General features: G+C 39.3%; 2 protein-coding genes across 2 annotated transcripts in view; both read left to right on the plus strand.

Annotated features, from left to right (window-relative positions):
- Window positions 1-4,680, plus strand: part of ZNF684 (zinc finger protein 684) — a 21,187-nt gene extending 16,507 nt beyond the window's left edge. Inside the window, exon 6 of the mRNA XM_032632016.1 lies at window positions 4,603-4,680. The gene's annotated coding sequence lies outside the window, so the exon portion shown is untranslated. The remainder of the gene's footprint in view (window positions 1-4,602) is intronic.
- LOC116753962 (zinc finger protein 684-like) lies at window positions 4,603-15,307 on the plus strand. The gene is given in 5 exon segments (XM_032631984.1): window positions 4,603-4,711; window positions 8,743-8,869; window positions 9,556-9,651; window positions 13,833-14,742; window positions 14,744-15,307. Coding segments are annotated over 5 exon segments (1,236 nt in total). The 5' UTR covers window positions 4,603-4,708; the 3' UTR covers window positions 14,844-15,307.
- The last annotated feature ends 3,356 nt before the right edge of the window (window positions 15,308-18,663 follow it).

Below are 18,663 nucleotides of genomic sequence, written 5' to 3' on the forward strand. Positions count from 1 at the left end.
TGGGGAACTGAGACCCTGCAAGCTGCATGCTGTGGGCAGAAAAAAAAAAAAGGAAGAAGTGAGGCTGAGAAGATGTCCAATAACATTTCACCCCTTTGAACATGGACATTCTGTTATATGACCACAGTTCAATGATCAAAATAAAAAAAAAATTACCACTGGTATAATACTATAATCTATCATCCATAAAATTCCCCAATTGTCTCAATACTGTTCTTTTTTAAAGAAATTTTTAATTTTGGAATAATTTTAGGTTTACAGAAAAGTTTCAAAGCTAGTACCGAGAGTTCCCATATATCCTTCACCTATTGCCCCTAAAGTTAACAACTTTTATTACCAGAGCACACCTAAGAAGCCAACACCAGTTTATCACAATTAACTAAATTCCAGATTTTATTCATATTTCACTAGTTTTTCAATAAGTGTCCTTTTTCTGATCTAGGATCCAATCCAAGATACCACATTGCATTTAAACCAATAATGTTTTTCTTAATTTTTTTTTTTCTGGTCCAGGATCCAAACCAGGATTACCCATTGTATTTACTTGTCATATTTCTTCAGACTCCTTTAATCTGGAACAATTCCTCAGCCTTTCAACATCTTTCATGACATTGTTATTTTTGGAGAGTACAGGCCAGTTATTTTGTAGAGTGCCCCTCAGTTTTGGTTGGTCTGATGATTCCTCATGATTAGATTCAAGTTATGCATTTGGGCAAGTATATCATGTAAGTGATATTCTTAGTATTTCATGTCAGGAGGCACAATGTCAAACTTATTACTGGTGATCTTACTTTTTTTTAATTTTATTTTAAAATTTTATTTATTTATTTATTTACTTATTTGGCTGAGGTGGGTCTTCGCTGTTGCACGCGGGCTTTCTCTAGTTGTGGTGAACAGGGGCTACTCTTCATTGCGGTGCGCAGGCCTCTCATCGTGGTGGCTCCTCTTGTTGAGGAGCACAGGCTCTAGGTGCACAGGCTTCAGTAGTTGTGGCATGCGGGCTCAGTGGTTGTGGCTCATGGGCTTAGTTGCTTCGTGGCATGTGGGATCTTCCCGGACCAGGGCTCAAACCCGTGTCCCCTGCATTGGCAGGTGGATTCTTAACCACTGCGCCACCAGGGAATTCCCATTACTGGTCACTTTAACTTTAATTACTTGGTTAGGGTGGCATCCACCACATTTCTACATTGTAAAATTACCATTTTCCCTTAATTAATTACTTAATTACAAAGGGAAAAATGGTAATTAAGTAATTTTCAGGGGAAATAATATTCTGTTCCTCATCAAACTTTCACCAAAGTGCTAGTTTTAGCACTCTGTTAATCTACCCATTCCCCTTCCGTCTTTTGCTTTTCCTTCTTGAATTTTTTTTTTTTCCACAGAAACCATCTCTTTGTCTCACTGAAATTCCCCCAATCTAGACTTTTCAGGTCATGTTCTCTTAAACTCGTTCCAAATAGGCTTTCCCCTACACCACTCTGCTGAAACTGTTCTGGTAAAGGTCACCAATAAAATTCTACTTGCTGTATCCAATGACCAAGTCGTCGGCCTTAATTATTAACAGCTTAGGACGCGATGTAGCTCTCGGTTCTCTGTGAAGCATTTATTTCCACGTTGCTTACAGCAGCCACATTCTCCTGGTTCTCCTCCTGCTTCACTGATTTTTCCTTCTCAGTCTCCCTGCTGAGTCCTTCTCATCTCTACAAACTCTCAGCTTGGGAATATCCCAGGGCTCTATCCTCAGACCTCTTCTCTTCTCTCTATATATGCTCTTCATTGGTAACTCCATTTGTCTGATGGTTTCAAAGTCTATCTATATAATGATATCTCCCAAATATATTTCTTGTAGACATCTCTCCTGAATTCAAGCATATTTGTCCAACTTCACCACCTGGTTTTCTCTAATCGGCATCTCAAACTAAACACGTTCAAAACAGGTCCTGCTCTCTCTCCTTCTCCCTAGATGTGCTCCTCTTGCAGCCTTCTCCATCTCATCTGATGGCAATTCCGTCCTTTCACTTGCTCACACCTGGAACGTGGGAATCATCCTTGAGTTTCCTTTTTCTCTCATAACTTATATATGATCTACAGTAAATCAATATTGAGTCTGCCTTCAAACTAGACCTTGAATGCAACTACTTCTCACTAGCTCTTCTGCTACTACTTGGTCTGAGCCACCATCATCTCACTTCTTGATTATTCTAATGACCTCCTAACTGGTTGTACCCTGGCTTTCCTCCAGTTTATTCTCCACACAGCAGCCAGAGTGATCATATTAAAACTTGAGTCAGACCATGCCACTCCTCTGCTCAAAATTCTCCAGAAGCCTCTATTTTCACTCAGAGGAAAAGCTATAGTCCTTACATTGATTACAAGTCCCTCCACAGTCTGGGCCCTCACCCCTCCTTACCTCTCTATTATTCTCCCTTCTCCAGGTACATGGCCCTCCTTGCTATTCTTTAAATGTGTTTGGCACTTTCTGCTTCAGGTCTTTGCTCTTGCTGTTTCCTCTACCTAAAACCCTTTTTCATCTGGCATGAGTTTGCAACTTCATTTCCTTCAGGTCTTTGCTCAAATATCTCCTAAGAGGGGCCTTCCTGGACTACTCTGTTTAAAACTGCAGCCCTCCACTACTGCCTATCCCCTTTCATTGCACTATTTTTCTCCATAGCATTTATCAATATCTAATAAAATAGAACATTAGGTCCACAAGGCAGGCATTTTTGTCTGTTTTGCTCACTACTCCATACCCAAATCAATGTCTGGTATATAACAGAAACTCAGGCAACATGTTTTTGTTGAATGAATATTAGATATATGCTTACGATAAGGCCTGACAGTATACACACATTAAAAAAAAAAAAAAAAAAGGGACTTCTTTGGTGGTCCAGTGGTTAAAAATCTGCCTTCCAATGCAGGGGATGTGAGTTCAATCCCTGGTCAGGGAACTTAGATCCCACATGCCACAGGGCCACTAAGCCCATGTGCCACAGCTACTGAGCCTGTGGGCCACAACTAGAGAGAAGCCCAAATGCCGCAAGGAAAGATTGCATGTGCCGCAACTAAGACCCTATGCAGCCATAAATAAATTAATAAATAATTTTTTTTAAAAAAGAGAGAGAGAGAGAGAGAGCTGAGGGGTGGAGGAGAGAGGTCTGAAGAAACCTATAGAAGAGAAATTTTCCCAAACCTCGTCTGGGGAAAGGGTTTTTTTTTTTTTTGCATACTATAATTCATGACTTCCTTCTGGGAAAAAATGATCATTCCTGATAAGCAATTTCTAAATGACTTTAATGGAATTAAGACTTGTTATAGAAACTAGTTATCTACCCAACCTGATGCCTGTTAGATACACTCTCATTTTTATAGCTCGCCAACGATTATGTAACCCTTCTCTTTTCCTATATAAACGCTTTTCCCTGAGTGAAACTTGAAATTGCCCTCTTGCTGTTCCCTTACAGCTAGACTGTAATAAAGCTTTGAAATATACTCATAACTAAGCTGTCTGAAACTAAAAACCTTTTTAACAGGGATCTAATATATTAATTTACATAGTTTAGATTTTAAAACTATTTACAGATGATATGTTATTACAGTGTTACTAAGTTTAATTCTTTTTAAAAATAAAATAAGAAACTCTTCCTTTAAATAAATTACTGTTTTCTATTTACCACGTCTATATGGCATATGTTTTCTATATGTCACGTTTATATTAATCAGTAAAAATTACGTACACGTTTCCTTTCAATATGATTCTCCATGAAGCCCAAACTACATCAAACTAGAAATCTCCGTAGATGAAGAGGAAGTCCCTGAGGCCTTACGGACATAAACTCCAGGAGCCTTATGGGAAATGTAGTCTCTGGTGGATTTCCTCAGAGAACCCTGGGGGGAGGGTCTGGGTGGGTCGCTACTTCCGCACACGCGCAGTGGGGACCTCAGGAAGTGTTTGCGTTCCTCCACGTGTTTCAGTACTGAGCGGCGGGTGAGCTAGAAGGGCTTGAGGGACAGGTGGAGAGCAGAGACCGGCTTCTCAGTTCATGTGAAGAAAGCATAATTGTAGGCAACTCCTATGCGCGGGGGCATTTGGCTCAGAGGAAGCCGAGTAAGGGCTGGGCTCCTTTCTGCCCAGGTCTGGCTGGGGCGTGGCGGGCCAGTCTGCGTTGCTGTGCTGTAGGTAGTGTGGCCCGCGTAGGGAGCCCCCGCCTGTGCGTTGAACCGTAACTCATCTCATTCCACAAGATTTCTGACTCGCCGAAGGCAGTAAACCCCTTCAAAGCGGCGGGGAAGAGAATCAATACAGCCAGTGCCAGACACTGTTAAGCACATTATTTTAAAGTATTGGTATTTGTTTATCACGATGACTTTGTAAGTGTACTCATCGTTTTACAGGGAGGTATGAAGCTGCTTCAAATCACACAGCTAGTTAGTGGAGGAGCGAGTATTCAAACTCAGTGCCATTTTACCCAAATTCCATTAATTTTGCAACATAGTACTTTGCCTAAAACAAAGAGTTAGTTTGTATTCTTCTTGAGGAGTGAATGCTAAATGAACTTCAACTTGTGATCATTGTTATTGAGAGAACTCTTGGTGTCTCTGCAGGAAGACTGTGTAATTGAACCTGAGGGTCCCTCTTGCGTATTCCTGCCTGTTTCAGTTTCCAGCGGCCCTGGTTAAAATCTACAAAAAGCCAACCTAGGGCCACAGGATGGTGAGTTTAAAGAATCGTGGCCCAACGTGAAGGTTCCTGTTGAAGGAGTGTTGCTTCTCCATCAGATTAACCCCGGGAAGAGGCTCTCCTGACCTGTGACATTTTTACCCCATTTCAGTTGAGACAAGAATCAACTTCTGTCTCTACTATCTAGTGAGAGTAGGGCTTGACTCATGGCATTACATGTAAGTACCATCAAGGACTGTGTTTATGGAGGTGTTGTCCCAAATGTTTGAGGAGAGAGGTGAGAATTACAGAAAATGAAGTATGGGTTTATGTGGTCAGGCTCCACAGGAAAATGAAACTCACAGGAGGAGAATGAGGGTATGGTCAAGGGAAAGAAGAATCAAGAGCTACTACAGAAGAAATTCTGCTGCTTTCCTAAACACATTTATTCAGTCCCCCTCTCTCTTTCTCTCTCTCTCAGGCTCTCACAAACACACATTCACACCAGTGCGTTCCCTTCCTCATTGCTTCCTTCACAATTAAGCTGGCTCCTTAACTATTTTAGTTGTCATATTTGCCCTTTGGGGTTATGCTGATTCCCTTTCTCCCCTTACCTAAATGCAGAGCTAGTTTATAGAGTAATCACAGCCTCAAGATGCTAGAAGGACTTTTCGGAGTCTTCTGGTTCTGCTTCTTCATTTTAAGGAGATGGCAGTTGAGTGCTAGAGTCCCACAGCTTGTTAGTGGCTGAGTCAGGCCGGAAATTCAGTCTTCAATTCCCAGACTGTTCTTTTTCCTGCATCACAGTTCAGAAGTTTTGCCACGGGTCTTACCTGGTGGTGCAGTGGTTAAGAATCCGCCTGCCAATACAGGGTACATGGGTTCGAGCCCTGGTCCGGGAAGATCCCACATGCCGCAGAGCAACTAAACCCGTGCGCCACAACTACTGAGTCCCTGTGCCACAACTACTGAAGCCTGTATGCCTAGAGCCCATGCTCTGCAACAAGAGAAGCCACCGCAATGAGAAGCCCGTGCACTGCAATGAAGAGTAGCCCCCACTCGCCACAACTAGAGAAAGCCCACGGGCAGCAACGAAGACCTAGTGCAGCCAAAAATAAAAATAATAAAAATTTTAAAAAGTTTTGCCGCACCGCAGCGGCATGCAGGATCTTAGTTCCCTGCCCAGGGATTGAACGGGTGCCCCCTGAAGTGGAAGCGTGGAGTCTTAACCACTCGCCTGCCAGGGAAGTCCTCTGCATCACAGTTCAGTTGGGCCAAAGTTGCTTAATAAGTTTCTTTTGAAAACATGTAACAAGGAGTTTGAGTCATTCAGCAAATATTTGCTGAGTGTCTGTTGTGGACCAAACACCATTCTGGTACTTGGTGCACCACAGTGAGCAAAACAGAATCTATGTTTTTCATGGAGGTAGAGAAACAAAAATCAAACAGATACACAATCTGTTATTTGATAGTAGGTGCAATGGAGAAAAAGACAGAGTAAGGGTGTACAGAGTGGTGGTGACCGTGAGGGAGGAAGCTCTTTTATCTGAGGTTGTCAAGAAAAGCCTCACTGCTAAGTGACCTATAAGCAGAGACCTGAAGGACTTTAGAGAGTGAGCTGTGCGGTATCTCAATTTTTCCCTGTGGGAGAACAGCCCAGGCAGAAGAGATGTGCAGAGATCCTGAGTAATCATCCTTGGTATTTTGGAGGAAGAGCAAGAAAGCTGAATGTCTGATCAGAGTGACTATAGGAGGGTGCTTGAAGGATTGAAGCAGATGAGGTTAGAAGAGGTGGAACCAAGATGTTGTAGGGCATTATAGACCTTTGTTTACATTTTACATGTATATTTTTAAACTGTATATATTTACATGTATGTGTATATGTATGTATTTGAAAAACTAATACAGTATAAACACTTAGAAAGTACAAATATGTAAAAAAATAAAATAGAAGTTACATATGATTCTGCTGTCTTTACAACCCTAAATAACAATTATTTACATTTTGGTAAATAGCTATTATTTATTTGCAGAGACCACCAAGCTTGTGTGTCTCTGTATCTGCATACATATTCTTTTAAAAGGGGAGGGGAGGATCATGATATATATATATATATATATTTATTTATTTATTTATTTATTTTGCGATACGCAGGCCTCTCACTATTGTGGCCTCTCCCGTTGCGGAGCACAGGCTCCAGACACGCAGGCTCAGTGGCCATGGCTCACGGGCCCAGCTGCTCTGCGGCATGTGGGATCTTCCAGGACCGGGGCACGAACCCGTGTCCCCTGCATCAGCAGGCAGACTCTCAACCACTGCGCCACCAGGGAAGCCCCCATGTTATATATTTTAACGTACTTTTTTCACCTACAAATATAAATGGAACCTCTTTCCAAAGCAATATCTTTCTACAGCATCTTTTGTTTTTAATCAACACTGTTAATGGACATTTAAGCTATTGTCTGTGTTTTCATATTATAAGCAATGATATAAAAACATTTTTCATCTCTCCCTTTCTCCCCTTTTTTACTTTTAAAAATAGTCACAGTCTTATTGAGTGCTTACCACATATTGTTCTGAGTGGTTTCCATGTATTCACTTATTTAATCCTCATAAAAATCCTATGATGTGTGTACTATTATCATCAGCGTTTTGCAGATAAGAAAACTGAGGTATAGAGTAGTTAAGTGACTTTCTGAGGGTCATTGCTGCTAGTAAGTGGAGTAGCTGAATTTGAACTTGGTTGCCTGGCTCTAGAACTCAGGCTTTTAATCTTCATATCCATCAATTTTTATTTCTTTGGGATATGTTTCTGTGAGAAAAGAAACCACTAGATCAGAAATTAACAATAACTTGTAATAGATCAATGGGCAGAAATGTATACATCTACCCAAGAGAGACCATCCTTATCCAAGTTTCCTGTGATCATATCAGGATTGAAAATGGACAAGTTGGTCTTTCTATATAACATGGACTTCCCTGCTTGTTTGACAGGTCATTCTTCCCCCAGTAGCCTTTTTTGTAGCTGGCACATAGGTACTTATTTCTAGGCTGGAAAGGCAGGGGACTCCCCCTGTCTTGTTTTCGTAGATCGGTGTGCTTTCTCATGAGCCACAGAAAGCGACCAACTTCCAGGCAAGATATCCATCCATCCATATGTCTATCCATCCATTTATTCATTCAAATTCCAATTTGCTTTCTGGTGAATTTGAAGTGACTTGTAAGGCTCCATATATTAAAGTGAAAAAGTATTAATAGGTAAGAATATAAATGGGAAAAATATAGATTGAAATTTAAATTGAAGAAAAATTAGAAAATTGATATAGAAGCCGTAGGGTCTGCACATACTTTGTAATGTTGAGATGCAAAGTTATGCTTAATCTTGGCAGTCATAAAAACAGGATACCCAATCAGTGAAGTTATTGGCCATGACCTAGAGAATAAGGTATAACAATTCTATAGATAAAGATTTTCCTGGAACTTATCGTGAAAGAAAAAAATTTGATGATTTGTCATAAATGAGTAGCCGTTTTCATATGACTGTTTTTCAGTGTCCCTTTGTGTAAGCAGAATACATGAGGCCAAAACAATGCTCAGTGAACTTAGTATTATCTTATTCCTTCTCTTCCTCTCCCTCTCTCCATATATATGTATGTATACGTATGTATATATACGTGTATATGTATACAGTGGGACAGTTTTTGTTTTTTTTTTTGCGGTACGCGGGCCTCTCACTGTTGTGGCCTCTCCCGTTGCGGAGCGCAGGCTCAGCGGCCATGGGTCACGGGCCCAGCCGCTCTGCGGCACGCGGGATCTTCCCAGACCGGGGCACGAACCCGTGTCCCCTGCATCGGCAGGTGGACTCTCAACCACTGCGCCACCAGGGAAGACCAGTGGGACAGTTTTAATATGATTTTCTTCTATCACAAATTTTAATTCTAAATCAAGTACGTAGTTTTTAGTTATTCTAGGTAACTTACTGCAAACTCTGAACATGTGAACATAATTAGAGGAATTGGGCAGAATCCCCTCCACGTGCCCCAGTGGTGCTCACTTCAGGTCGAAGATGAATGTACTATTACAGGGATCAGTGACATTCCAGGATGTGGCTGTGGACTTCACCCTGGAGGAGTGGCAGCTGCTGGGATATTCTCAGAGGAAGCTGTATTGGGATGTGATACTGGAGAACTTTAGAAACCTCATCTCAGTGGGTAAGGACAACTTCCCTGTGTAACTCAGGATATACTAATAGTACCCTTCCTTTAAGACTTGAGAAACCTGTGAACATTCTGAAGCATTAGTAAATTTGACCCTGAATTTTAGTGGTCAAAGAATCTTTTTCTTTGTTTTTGCCATTTCTGTTTGTTTATTTATGGCCGTGTTGGGTCTTCTTTGCTGCGTGCGGACTTTCCATATCTCTAGTATGGCGAGCAGGGGCTTCTCTTCGTTGCGGTGCGTGGGCTTCTCATTGTGGTGGCTTCTCTTGTTGCAGAGCACGGGCTCTAGGCGTGTGGGCTTCAGTAGTTGTGGCACATGGGCTCAGTAGTTACGGCTGCGAGCTCTAGAGAGCAGGCTTGGTAGTTGTGGTGAACGGGCCTCATTGCTCCTCGGCACGTGGGATCTTCCCGGACCGGGGCTCAAACCCTTGTCCCCTGCATTGGCAGGCGGATTCTTAACCACTGTACCACCAGCTTAGTCCGGTCAAAGATTCATAATCCCCTTTGGGGATCAGGTAGTATGTTTAATGCTTCTGCCTCCCAAATGAAGAAGGGTCTTTTCTGTTCTAAAGTATGTTATCTTCACAGGCCCTAAGACTCCAGGAGGCAAACCCAAATTGTAAGGTAGTCATTTGTTCCTAGCACTTTGTCCCCAGTTCTGTGTTGTTTCCCACGAACAGGGTGTCCAGTCACCAAAACAAAAGTGATCTTCAAGGTGGAGCAAGGACAAGAGCCATGGATGGTGGAGGGAGAGAACCCACGTTGGCGCTCTCCAGGTGAGTCAGAGAAAGCAGGTAGATGGGAGTCTCTGGAACTGAGATCCCAGTTGGTGAGTGAGGGACAGGCACCTCTGAAATACTTTTCAGGAAGCACCTCTTAAAACCACACACGTTTGAAAGTGACTGGGTACACCTGACACAACATCCTCAGATCCCCAGGTGACACCTTCACTTCCACTCTTCCACGTGGCCGCTCTTTCTGTTTGTCAGCTCTTGTGTGGGAGGATGTCCTTCCTCTCCGCTCTGGCTCCTCGCGCTGCCTGTTCCATCGAAGTGCTTGTTGGTTCTCTCAGTCCCTAGAATCCTCATTCTTCTTCCCTCCTCACCATGATGGCAGATCTTTCCATACATCTGTTTCTAATAATGTAGTCAGATTGTGTTTATTTGAGAAATAAGGAATGAGGTAAGAGTCCAAATTGTTACACTAATAAGGTTCTCCCTTGATGGAAGGCAATCTCAGAAACAGTGAAGAATTCCCTTCTCCATTTTCCCTAACATTATTATATCAGTGGACTTAGCATTTGTAGGGTTTTGAGCAGTGATTATGTTGTTTTGGACACGGTGTGGCACCATAGTAACAGTAGTCAGAGTTAACTTCCTTAACCACACAGTATATAAAGGCAAAAGTTGGTAAAGCCTAGCAGTCCTATGGTTCAGATCCCCAGAAATAATGGAATCTGTATGTGTGGAAACCAAAATGTGAAATTTGAGTTAAAGAGTGTGGTGTCAGGGGCAAAGTAGAGTTTTGGAGGCTAGTACATCTGGAAGGTTGAAAGAGGTTATAAAAAAATAGGATTATTTATCAAGAGAAATTCTTATCAAGTAGTAGAAATAGCTGATGATAGAAGCAAAAGAATTGACATCTGGTCTCTTTTCAACGTTCTGCTGAGCCTCTGTGTTCCTGGGTATGTGTAGGCATTGGAGAATGAATCCTAGCTAGAAGTGGAATTGGAGAACTTTCTACAAATAGTCCTCAACTGTGGCTTGGGTGGCTAGAGAGGATATAGGAAAGTGCCTATAGGTAAAAGGGAGTTAATGGCTTGACAGTTCTTTGGTGGTTGTGTGCAGGATGAGGAAGGAGAAGGAGAAGTGTGTGAAGGAGACTCGGGAGCATCCTAACAGGATAACTTAATTCTTAGATGTTGTAGATTTTGACTCTGGTCAAATTTCCCCAACCCAGTCTAGCTCTTCTCATTTCTCAGAATGCCTTTATCTCCTTGTTCCCCTGGTTACCCTCCTCATTCATTCCTCTGAAAAGGCTCTCCCCATTCTCAGAGCTACTCTGCATCCTTGTTAAGAGCCCTTTTTAACTTTCTTTGTCATTGTTATAACATTATTTTGTGCCTGTTTTACCATCTTTCACAGAATGGAAATTCATATTTATAAATAGAAAAAGGTACTTGTTCTCATTATTGTTTTCCAGAAGCCTCCATTTCAGCAGTTTCTTCTTAATGCCCAGGGCAGGACAAATACAGATTTCTTTTTTGTTTTGCAGTCCAGAATGGGAGACTAGGCCTGAAACCAGAGACTTTTTGTATGTGTGTGGTAGAAAAAAATGCATAATATGAAACTTACCCTCATTGGCAAACTTTTAAGTGTATAGTACAATATGGTTAACTGTATGCACATTGGTGTACAGGGGATCTCTAGAACTTCCTCATCTTGCAGGACTGAAATTCTAAACCCATTGAACAACTCGCCATTTCCCACTCCTCCCTGCCCCTGGCAACCACTACTCTACTTTCTGCTTATATAGGTTTGACTATTTTAAATACCTTATGTAAGTGCTATCATGCAGTTTTTGTCCTTCTGTGACTAGCTGATTTCACTTAGCCTAATGTCCTTGAGGTTCATCCATGTTGTAGCATATGAAGGATTTCCTTCTTTTTTAAAGTATTATATACCATATTTCCTTTATCCATTCATCTGTCAGTGGACATTTAGGTTGTTTCCAACTCTTGGCTATTGTGAATAATGCTGCAGTGAGCACAGGAGTGCTAATATCTCTAGGAAATCCTGTTTTCAATTTTTTTGATAAATACCCAGAAGTGGGATTGCTGGATCATATGGTGGTTCAATTTTTGATATTTTGAGGAAACTCCATACCGTTTTCCATAGTGGCTGTACCATTTTACATGCACAACAACAGTGTACCAGAGTTCTAATTTCTCCACATTCTTGCCAACACTTGTTATTATTTTTTTAATAATGGACATCCTAACAGGTGTGAGGTGATATCTTATTGTGGTTTTGAATTGCAATTCCCTGATGATTAGTGATGTTGAGCATCTTTTCATATACCTGTTGACCATTTGTATGTCTCCTTTGGAGAAATGTCCATTAAAGTTCTTTGCCCGTTTTTTGCTATTGAGTTGTAAGGGTTCCTTATATATTTTGGATATTAACGACTTATCCAGTATATATTTTTAAAATATTTTTTCCCATTCTGTAGGTTGCCTTTTCACTCTATTAATTGTTTCCTTTTCTTGACGGAAACTTTTTAGTTTGCTGTAGTACCACTTGTCTATTTTTGCTCTTGTTGTCAGTGCTTTTGGTTCCCTATCCAAGAAATCATTGTGAGCACCAATATTCTGAAGTTTTCCCCTATCTTTTCTTCTAGGAGTTTTATAGTTTCAGATCTTATGTTTAAGTCTTTAATACATTTTGAGTTGATTTTTGTTTGTCGTGTAAGATTGGGGTCCAATTTCACTCTTTTACATGTGGGTATCTGGTTTTCCCAGCACTATTTGTTGAAGAAACTATTCTTTCCCCATTGTGTTGTCTTGGCACACTTCTTGAAGACCATATATGCGTGAGCTTACTTCTGGGATCTCTATTCTTTTCCATTGGTCTATATCTCTGTCTTTATGCCAGTACCATAAAGTACAGTTTTGATTACTGTAACTTTGTGATGTGGTTTCAAGACAGGAAATGTGAGGCCTGCTGCTTTGTTCTTTCTCAAGATTGTTTTGGCTTTTGGGAGTCCTTCGTGGTTCCATATGAATTTTAGAATTGCTTTTTCTTTTTCTTTTTTTTTTTTCAGTTAATTAATTTATTTTTAAATTTATTTTTGGCTGCATTGGGTCTTTGTTGCTGTGTGAACCCAGACAAGGGCTCGAACCCTTGTCCCCTGCGTTGGCAGGTGAATTCTTCTCTTATATATATATATAAATTTATTTATTTTATTTATTGATTTTTGGCTGCATTGGGTCTTCAATGCTGTGCATGGGCTTTCTCTAGTTGTGGTGAGCGGGGGCTACTCTTCGTTGCGGTGCGCGGGCTTCTTATTGGGGTGTCTCCTCTTGTTGCAGAGCATGGGCTCTAAGTGCGTGGGCTTCAGTAGTTGTGGCACACGGGCTCAGTAGTTGTGGCTCACAGGCTCCAGAGTGCAGGCTCAGTAATTGTGGCACACAGGCTTAGTTGCTCCACAGCATGTGGGATCTTCCCAGACCAGGGCTTGAACCCATGTCCCCTGCATTGGCAGGCGGATTCTTAACCATTGTGCCACCAGGGAAGTCCCGGCAGGTTGATTCTTAACCATTGCACCACCAGGGAAGGCCCCTAGAATTGCTTTTTCAAATTCTGCAAAAAATTCCACTGGGCTTGCACTGAATCTGTAGATACATTTGGGTACATTTGGGACATTTTAACAATAGTCCATGAACACAGAAAATGGAAAATGTCTTTCCATTTATTTGTGTTTTCTTTCATCTCTTTCAAAAGTGTTTTGTAGTTGTCAGTGTACAGGTCTTTCATCTCCTTGTTTAAGTTTATTTTATTCTTTTTGAAGCTATTGTAAATGGATTGTTTTCTTAATTTCCTTTTCAGATTGTTTGCTTTTAGGGTATAGAAAGACAACTGATTTTTGTATGTTGATTTTGTATCCTGCAACTTTGGTGAATTTATTAGTTCTAACAGTTTTTTCATGGAATCTCTAGGGTTTTCTGAATACAAGATCATGTCATCAATGAACAGATTCTTTTACTTCTTCCTTCCCCATTTGGATGTTTTTTGTTTCTTTTTCTTACCTAATTGGTCTAGCTAGGACTTTAGTACTATGTTGACTAGAAGTGGTCAGAATAGGCATCTTTGCCCTAAAACATAGACTTTAAAATTTTCTTTCTATTACATGATATTGGAAGGAGTAATTGAGAATGTTTCATTTTACTCCTTTTTAGAAGTTATCTGCTTACTTGATGATGAGCTAGAGGGACAGGAAGGAGAAGGAAGCAAAGACAGTTTTTTGAACCAAGGTATGTTCACCTTCAAGAAAACACAGACCAATGAGACAGTCCAAAATTGTAATCTGAATATAAATTTTATTTCTTCAAGAGAAAAACAGCATAAATGTGAATCAAATGGAAAGTATCTGCAACCTAACTTATACTTCCTTAGTTATAATAAAAGTTATATCAGAGAAAACTCTTATGAATACAAGGAATGTGGAAAAGCCTTCAAAAACAAGTTGTGTCTTATTAGACATGAAAAAAAGCACAGAAGGAAAAAAACTTTTGGGTGCAGTGAATGTGGGAAAGCCTTCCAAAAGAAGTCTCATCTCATTAGACATGACAAAAAGCATACAAGGAAAAAAATAACCTTTGAATGCAGTGACTGTGGGAAAGCCTTTAACAGTAAGGGACACCTTGCAGCTCATCAAAAAATTCATAGTGGAGAGAGACCCTTTGTGTGCAGTGATTGTGGGAAAGCTTTTACGCATAAAGCACAACTCGTGGTCCATCAGAGACTCCACACTGGAGAGAAGCCTTATGAATGTGGTCAATGTGGGAAATCATTCACCTGGAACTCTTCCTTTACTCAGCATGTGAAATCGCACACACCCGAGAACTCATTTGAATGTAAGGAGTGTGGGAAAAGCTTCAAGTACAGTTCATCCCTTTATAAACACTCCAGAATCCATACAGGCGAGAAACCATACCGATGCAGAGAATGTGGCAAAGCCTTTGCAGACTCATCAGTGTTGGTCATGCATCAGAGAATTCATACAGGCGAGAAACCCCACGGGTGCACTGAATGTGGCAAAGCCTTCATCAAGAGATCACATCTCCTTAAACATTACTCAACTCACAGCAGAGCAACACAATAAATGCAACACATGTGGGAAATCTTTTAACTAGAAAACACATCTTATTCTCCATCAAAGAAGTCATAAAAACAAGGGAGCTTTGTAAATGTGGGAAAACTTAAAATTAGCCTTTTACTGAAGCAGCAAAGAATTCATCATGAGAAAAACCCTATCAGTTGAATAAATGTGGAAAAGCATGTTCTGAAATTCATGTTCTGTAAGTGATATTACTAATTTTATTGAAAAGATTACAGAAAAATTTGAGCTACAGACAACTTTACAGTAAAACTGAGGAAGTTGTGAAAAAATTGAATAAGGCATCAGACTGACTATAATTGCATGTGTACACTGCCCCTGATTTATGATTTTTACACAATTTATACAAATGTCTGCATTGCTTAAGAAATTTATATAACCATGGGTTTGAAATATATGCTATGCACATTATACAAAATTTTATCTGTTGTAACGATGGTTGCATAACATTGTGAACATACTTAATGCCAATGAATTGTACACTTTAAAATGGTTTAGATAGTACATTTTATGTTCTGTATATTTTGCTACAATAAAAAATGTATAAATAAAACTTAAACCCCTTCTAAAATTATATCTATTAAATCTCTGGGAAACACCATCATTGTCTCTTCAAAGCCTAAAATCACTGTATCCAGATTTGCCAAATATAAATGAAATAATACGGTTTATTATGTAGGATGAAGGTCAGTGCTATGAACTTGATCTCTAACCATTTCGTGGCACTTATGAATAGTTAAGGCAGTTGTTACTGAGCCTTCTTGAGCCTCCTCTTAAATAATAGTCAGGGACAGTTATGAAGTCTTCTGCTCTGCTCAGCTGAGGACATTGTGTAATATGTTTTCTTCTCTGTGCAAAACGTGTGTGTGTGCATGTGTGTGTATGTGCGTGTGTGTATTTAATCCTGATTAACCGGACACTGAAGAAAGAAAACAGCTGTGTTCTGTATTACTCTAAGCACTTAGTACAGGGAAAGAGGCATTTCTCCAGATAAATAGTCATAAATAAAATCCATCCTATTTTACTGGAGTGGCTACATAAGTAGGAGTGAACCTAAAGCAGTATATAACTGGGGTACTTAGTTTAGAAAAATTAGGTGTCATAATACTTTGTGAGACTTCTGGAAGGAAATTATTAAAATCAATATTATTGATTAAAATAAAATTAAATTGTCTATATTATTATTAAAATCAATTATTACCTTTTTGTTTAGGAAATCGATTCAGAGATATCTCAGGCTTGTTTGGAAATTTCCAGGTGACTACCATAGGTATCATATCAAGCTATATTGAAAAGTGTTTCTGCTTCCTTGAACTTCTTAGCAGTTCTTTTATAATTTGACATTACATAAATTCTGTGTGTTCCCTTTAAAGACACATGAACTCACAATGATTTAAGTGAAAAGTCTGTATTTCACTTTAAGTGTTGCTTGCTAATATGAGTCTTTAAGCCCTTTCTTCAGACTTGGTTGAAGCTTAGGTACTGCATTGAGCTTGAACCTATATTCACAAAATCAGGTTTTCTCTTGTAAGCATAAGTTTTGGGATTATATGTGTGAACTTGGAATTGTTTTCCCTCATTAACATTTTTGCAGGGTGATGATGACAAAGACGTGAATGAGAGTGATTTTCTGAATATCCATCAAATCTAAGTGAAGCCTTGTCTTACAGAGTTTTCATTCTGAGACTGTATGCTAATTAAACTTAGGTAGTCACACCAAATCACTTGGCAAACCACAGAAGTATATATGTAAATTAATTATAAACTCAGGGATCTTTTTTCAATTTTGACTGCCTTTTCTCTCACTTCCCTTTAAAGCCATCCCTTTGCCTTATTTAACATTTTCTCTTCCCCTCCTAGCTCTTTCTCAGCTCCTGACTTTAGCAGTAATATTAGTATCTGAGCAAATGTAAAGTTTAAGACAGCAAGAAGACAGACACCCTTGAAGGGTGGGAACTGTCTCATTGCTGCTAGAATGAGTATTTGGTATTATGATCTGAGCTCTGAATTAAACTATTTGTTCCCTTTCTTAATTAATAGAGTAAAATAATTAGCTAAGTATGAACCATAATGAAACAAAATTAAATAGGTGATTAAAAAGTTGAAACAAAGAAAAAAATTTTTTCTTCTATTTAAACCAAGTCATTGTCAGGCAATAAAACAAAATCATGAATCTCACTAATTCTAATGCATTTCATGGGTCTAGAGCTCACATTTGTGAGATGTGCAGAAAATCATGTCTAATAATAATCAAATATACAAATTATTTTTATGTAAAGTCAAGTGAATTTGAAGTTCTTTTAATAAAACATATATATTTTTATTGAATAAAATAGGATAAGGGGTACTAGACATTTACATATAATTGGAAGACTCTTATATCTGCCAAGACCCTGTTGTTGGTGATTGTTGTGATCACAAGTTATTGCAGTGTTTTACTTTCTTGAACATATTTAATATATTGCTCAATTTATCTTTCTTTTCTTTTCTTTTTTTTTTTTTGTGGGGGGTGTGTGTGTGGCTTGTGGGATCTTAGTTCCCCGACCAGGGATCGAACACATGCCCTCAGAAGTGAAAGTGCAGAGTCCTAACCACTGGACCACCAGGGAATTCCCTATCTTTTTTTAAAAGTTGAGATATAACTGACATGTAACATCATGTTTGCCTCAGGTGTACAACATGAGTCAATATTTGTATACATTGCAAAATGTTCTGCACAAGTCTAGTTAAAATCCATCACCACACACAGTTACTAAAATATTTTTCTTGTGATGAGAACTTTTAAGATCTACTCTCTCAGCAACTTTCAAATATGCAACACAGTATTATTGATTATTAACCATGCTGTCCATTACATCCCTATTACTTATTTTATAACTGAAAGTTTAAAGTTTGTACCTTTTGACCCCCTTCTCCCACTTTGCCCAACCCCCACTCCCAGCCCTTGGCAGCCACCAATTTGTTCTCTGTAATCTGTGGGTTTGGGTTTTGTTTTGTTTATTTTACATATAAGTGAGATTATATGGTATTTGTCTTTCTCTGACTTATTTAACTTAGAAAATGTCCTCCAGGTCTATCCATGTAGTTGCAAATGGCAGGGTTTCCTTCCTTTTTATGGCTGAGTAATATTCCATTGTGTATATACCACATTTTCTTTATCCATTCATCCATCAATTGACACTTAGGTTACTTCCATGTCTTGGCTATCGTAAAGAAAAAATTTCAAACAATAGTTATGTTTTCAAATAATATGTTTAACATGTTTTCTTTCAACCTCAGACATGTTTGTGGGCAAAGTACTTCTATATTTAAAGCTAGAGATATGACCATTTATCTGAAAAAAGAACAATAAAAAGTTATTTTCTCACATTTCCAGACTTCTTTGACACCTGGACTCTAGTACTGGACACATAAAAATTGCTACGTGGGGAGCTTTCTACCATTGACTTCATTCTTTTCCTGTATGACCTCAACCCCAGAACATGATTTTGGCAGGAAGAAAACCAAAATGTTATTTACACTCAGGTCAAATATGATCTTAAATCCCCAGAAGCCCATTTTTCTTCATTGGAAGTCTGTGCCTTTGTCTAGTCCGAAATGTTTGAAAATAGTCATGCATAATGTAAGCAGATTATCCTTTTTCACACGCACCTTCCCTCAAGAATGTTACACTTTGAGATATTTTTACTTTTTTTTCCTTTTAACAGGAACACTGAAATATGCCATTTTTTCTCTATGTGTTTATACACGGACATTAGGTTGATTTTTTTCCAGTTTGAAGATAGGTTTATTTTTTAATGCTTTTATAATACCTGCTTATTAAAATATACATATATATATATATAAGGCCAAAAAACTCTCCACGAAAATATCACCTGAAATCTCGTTTT

This window comes from Phocoena sinus, chromosome 1, assembly GCF_008692025.1.
Source record: "Phocoena sinus isolate mPhoSin1 chromosome 1, mPhoSin1.pri, whole genome shotgun sequence".
Lineage (NCBI taxonomy): Eukaryota > Metazoa > Chordata > Mammalia > Artiodactyla > Phocoenidae > Phocoena > Phocoena sinus.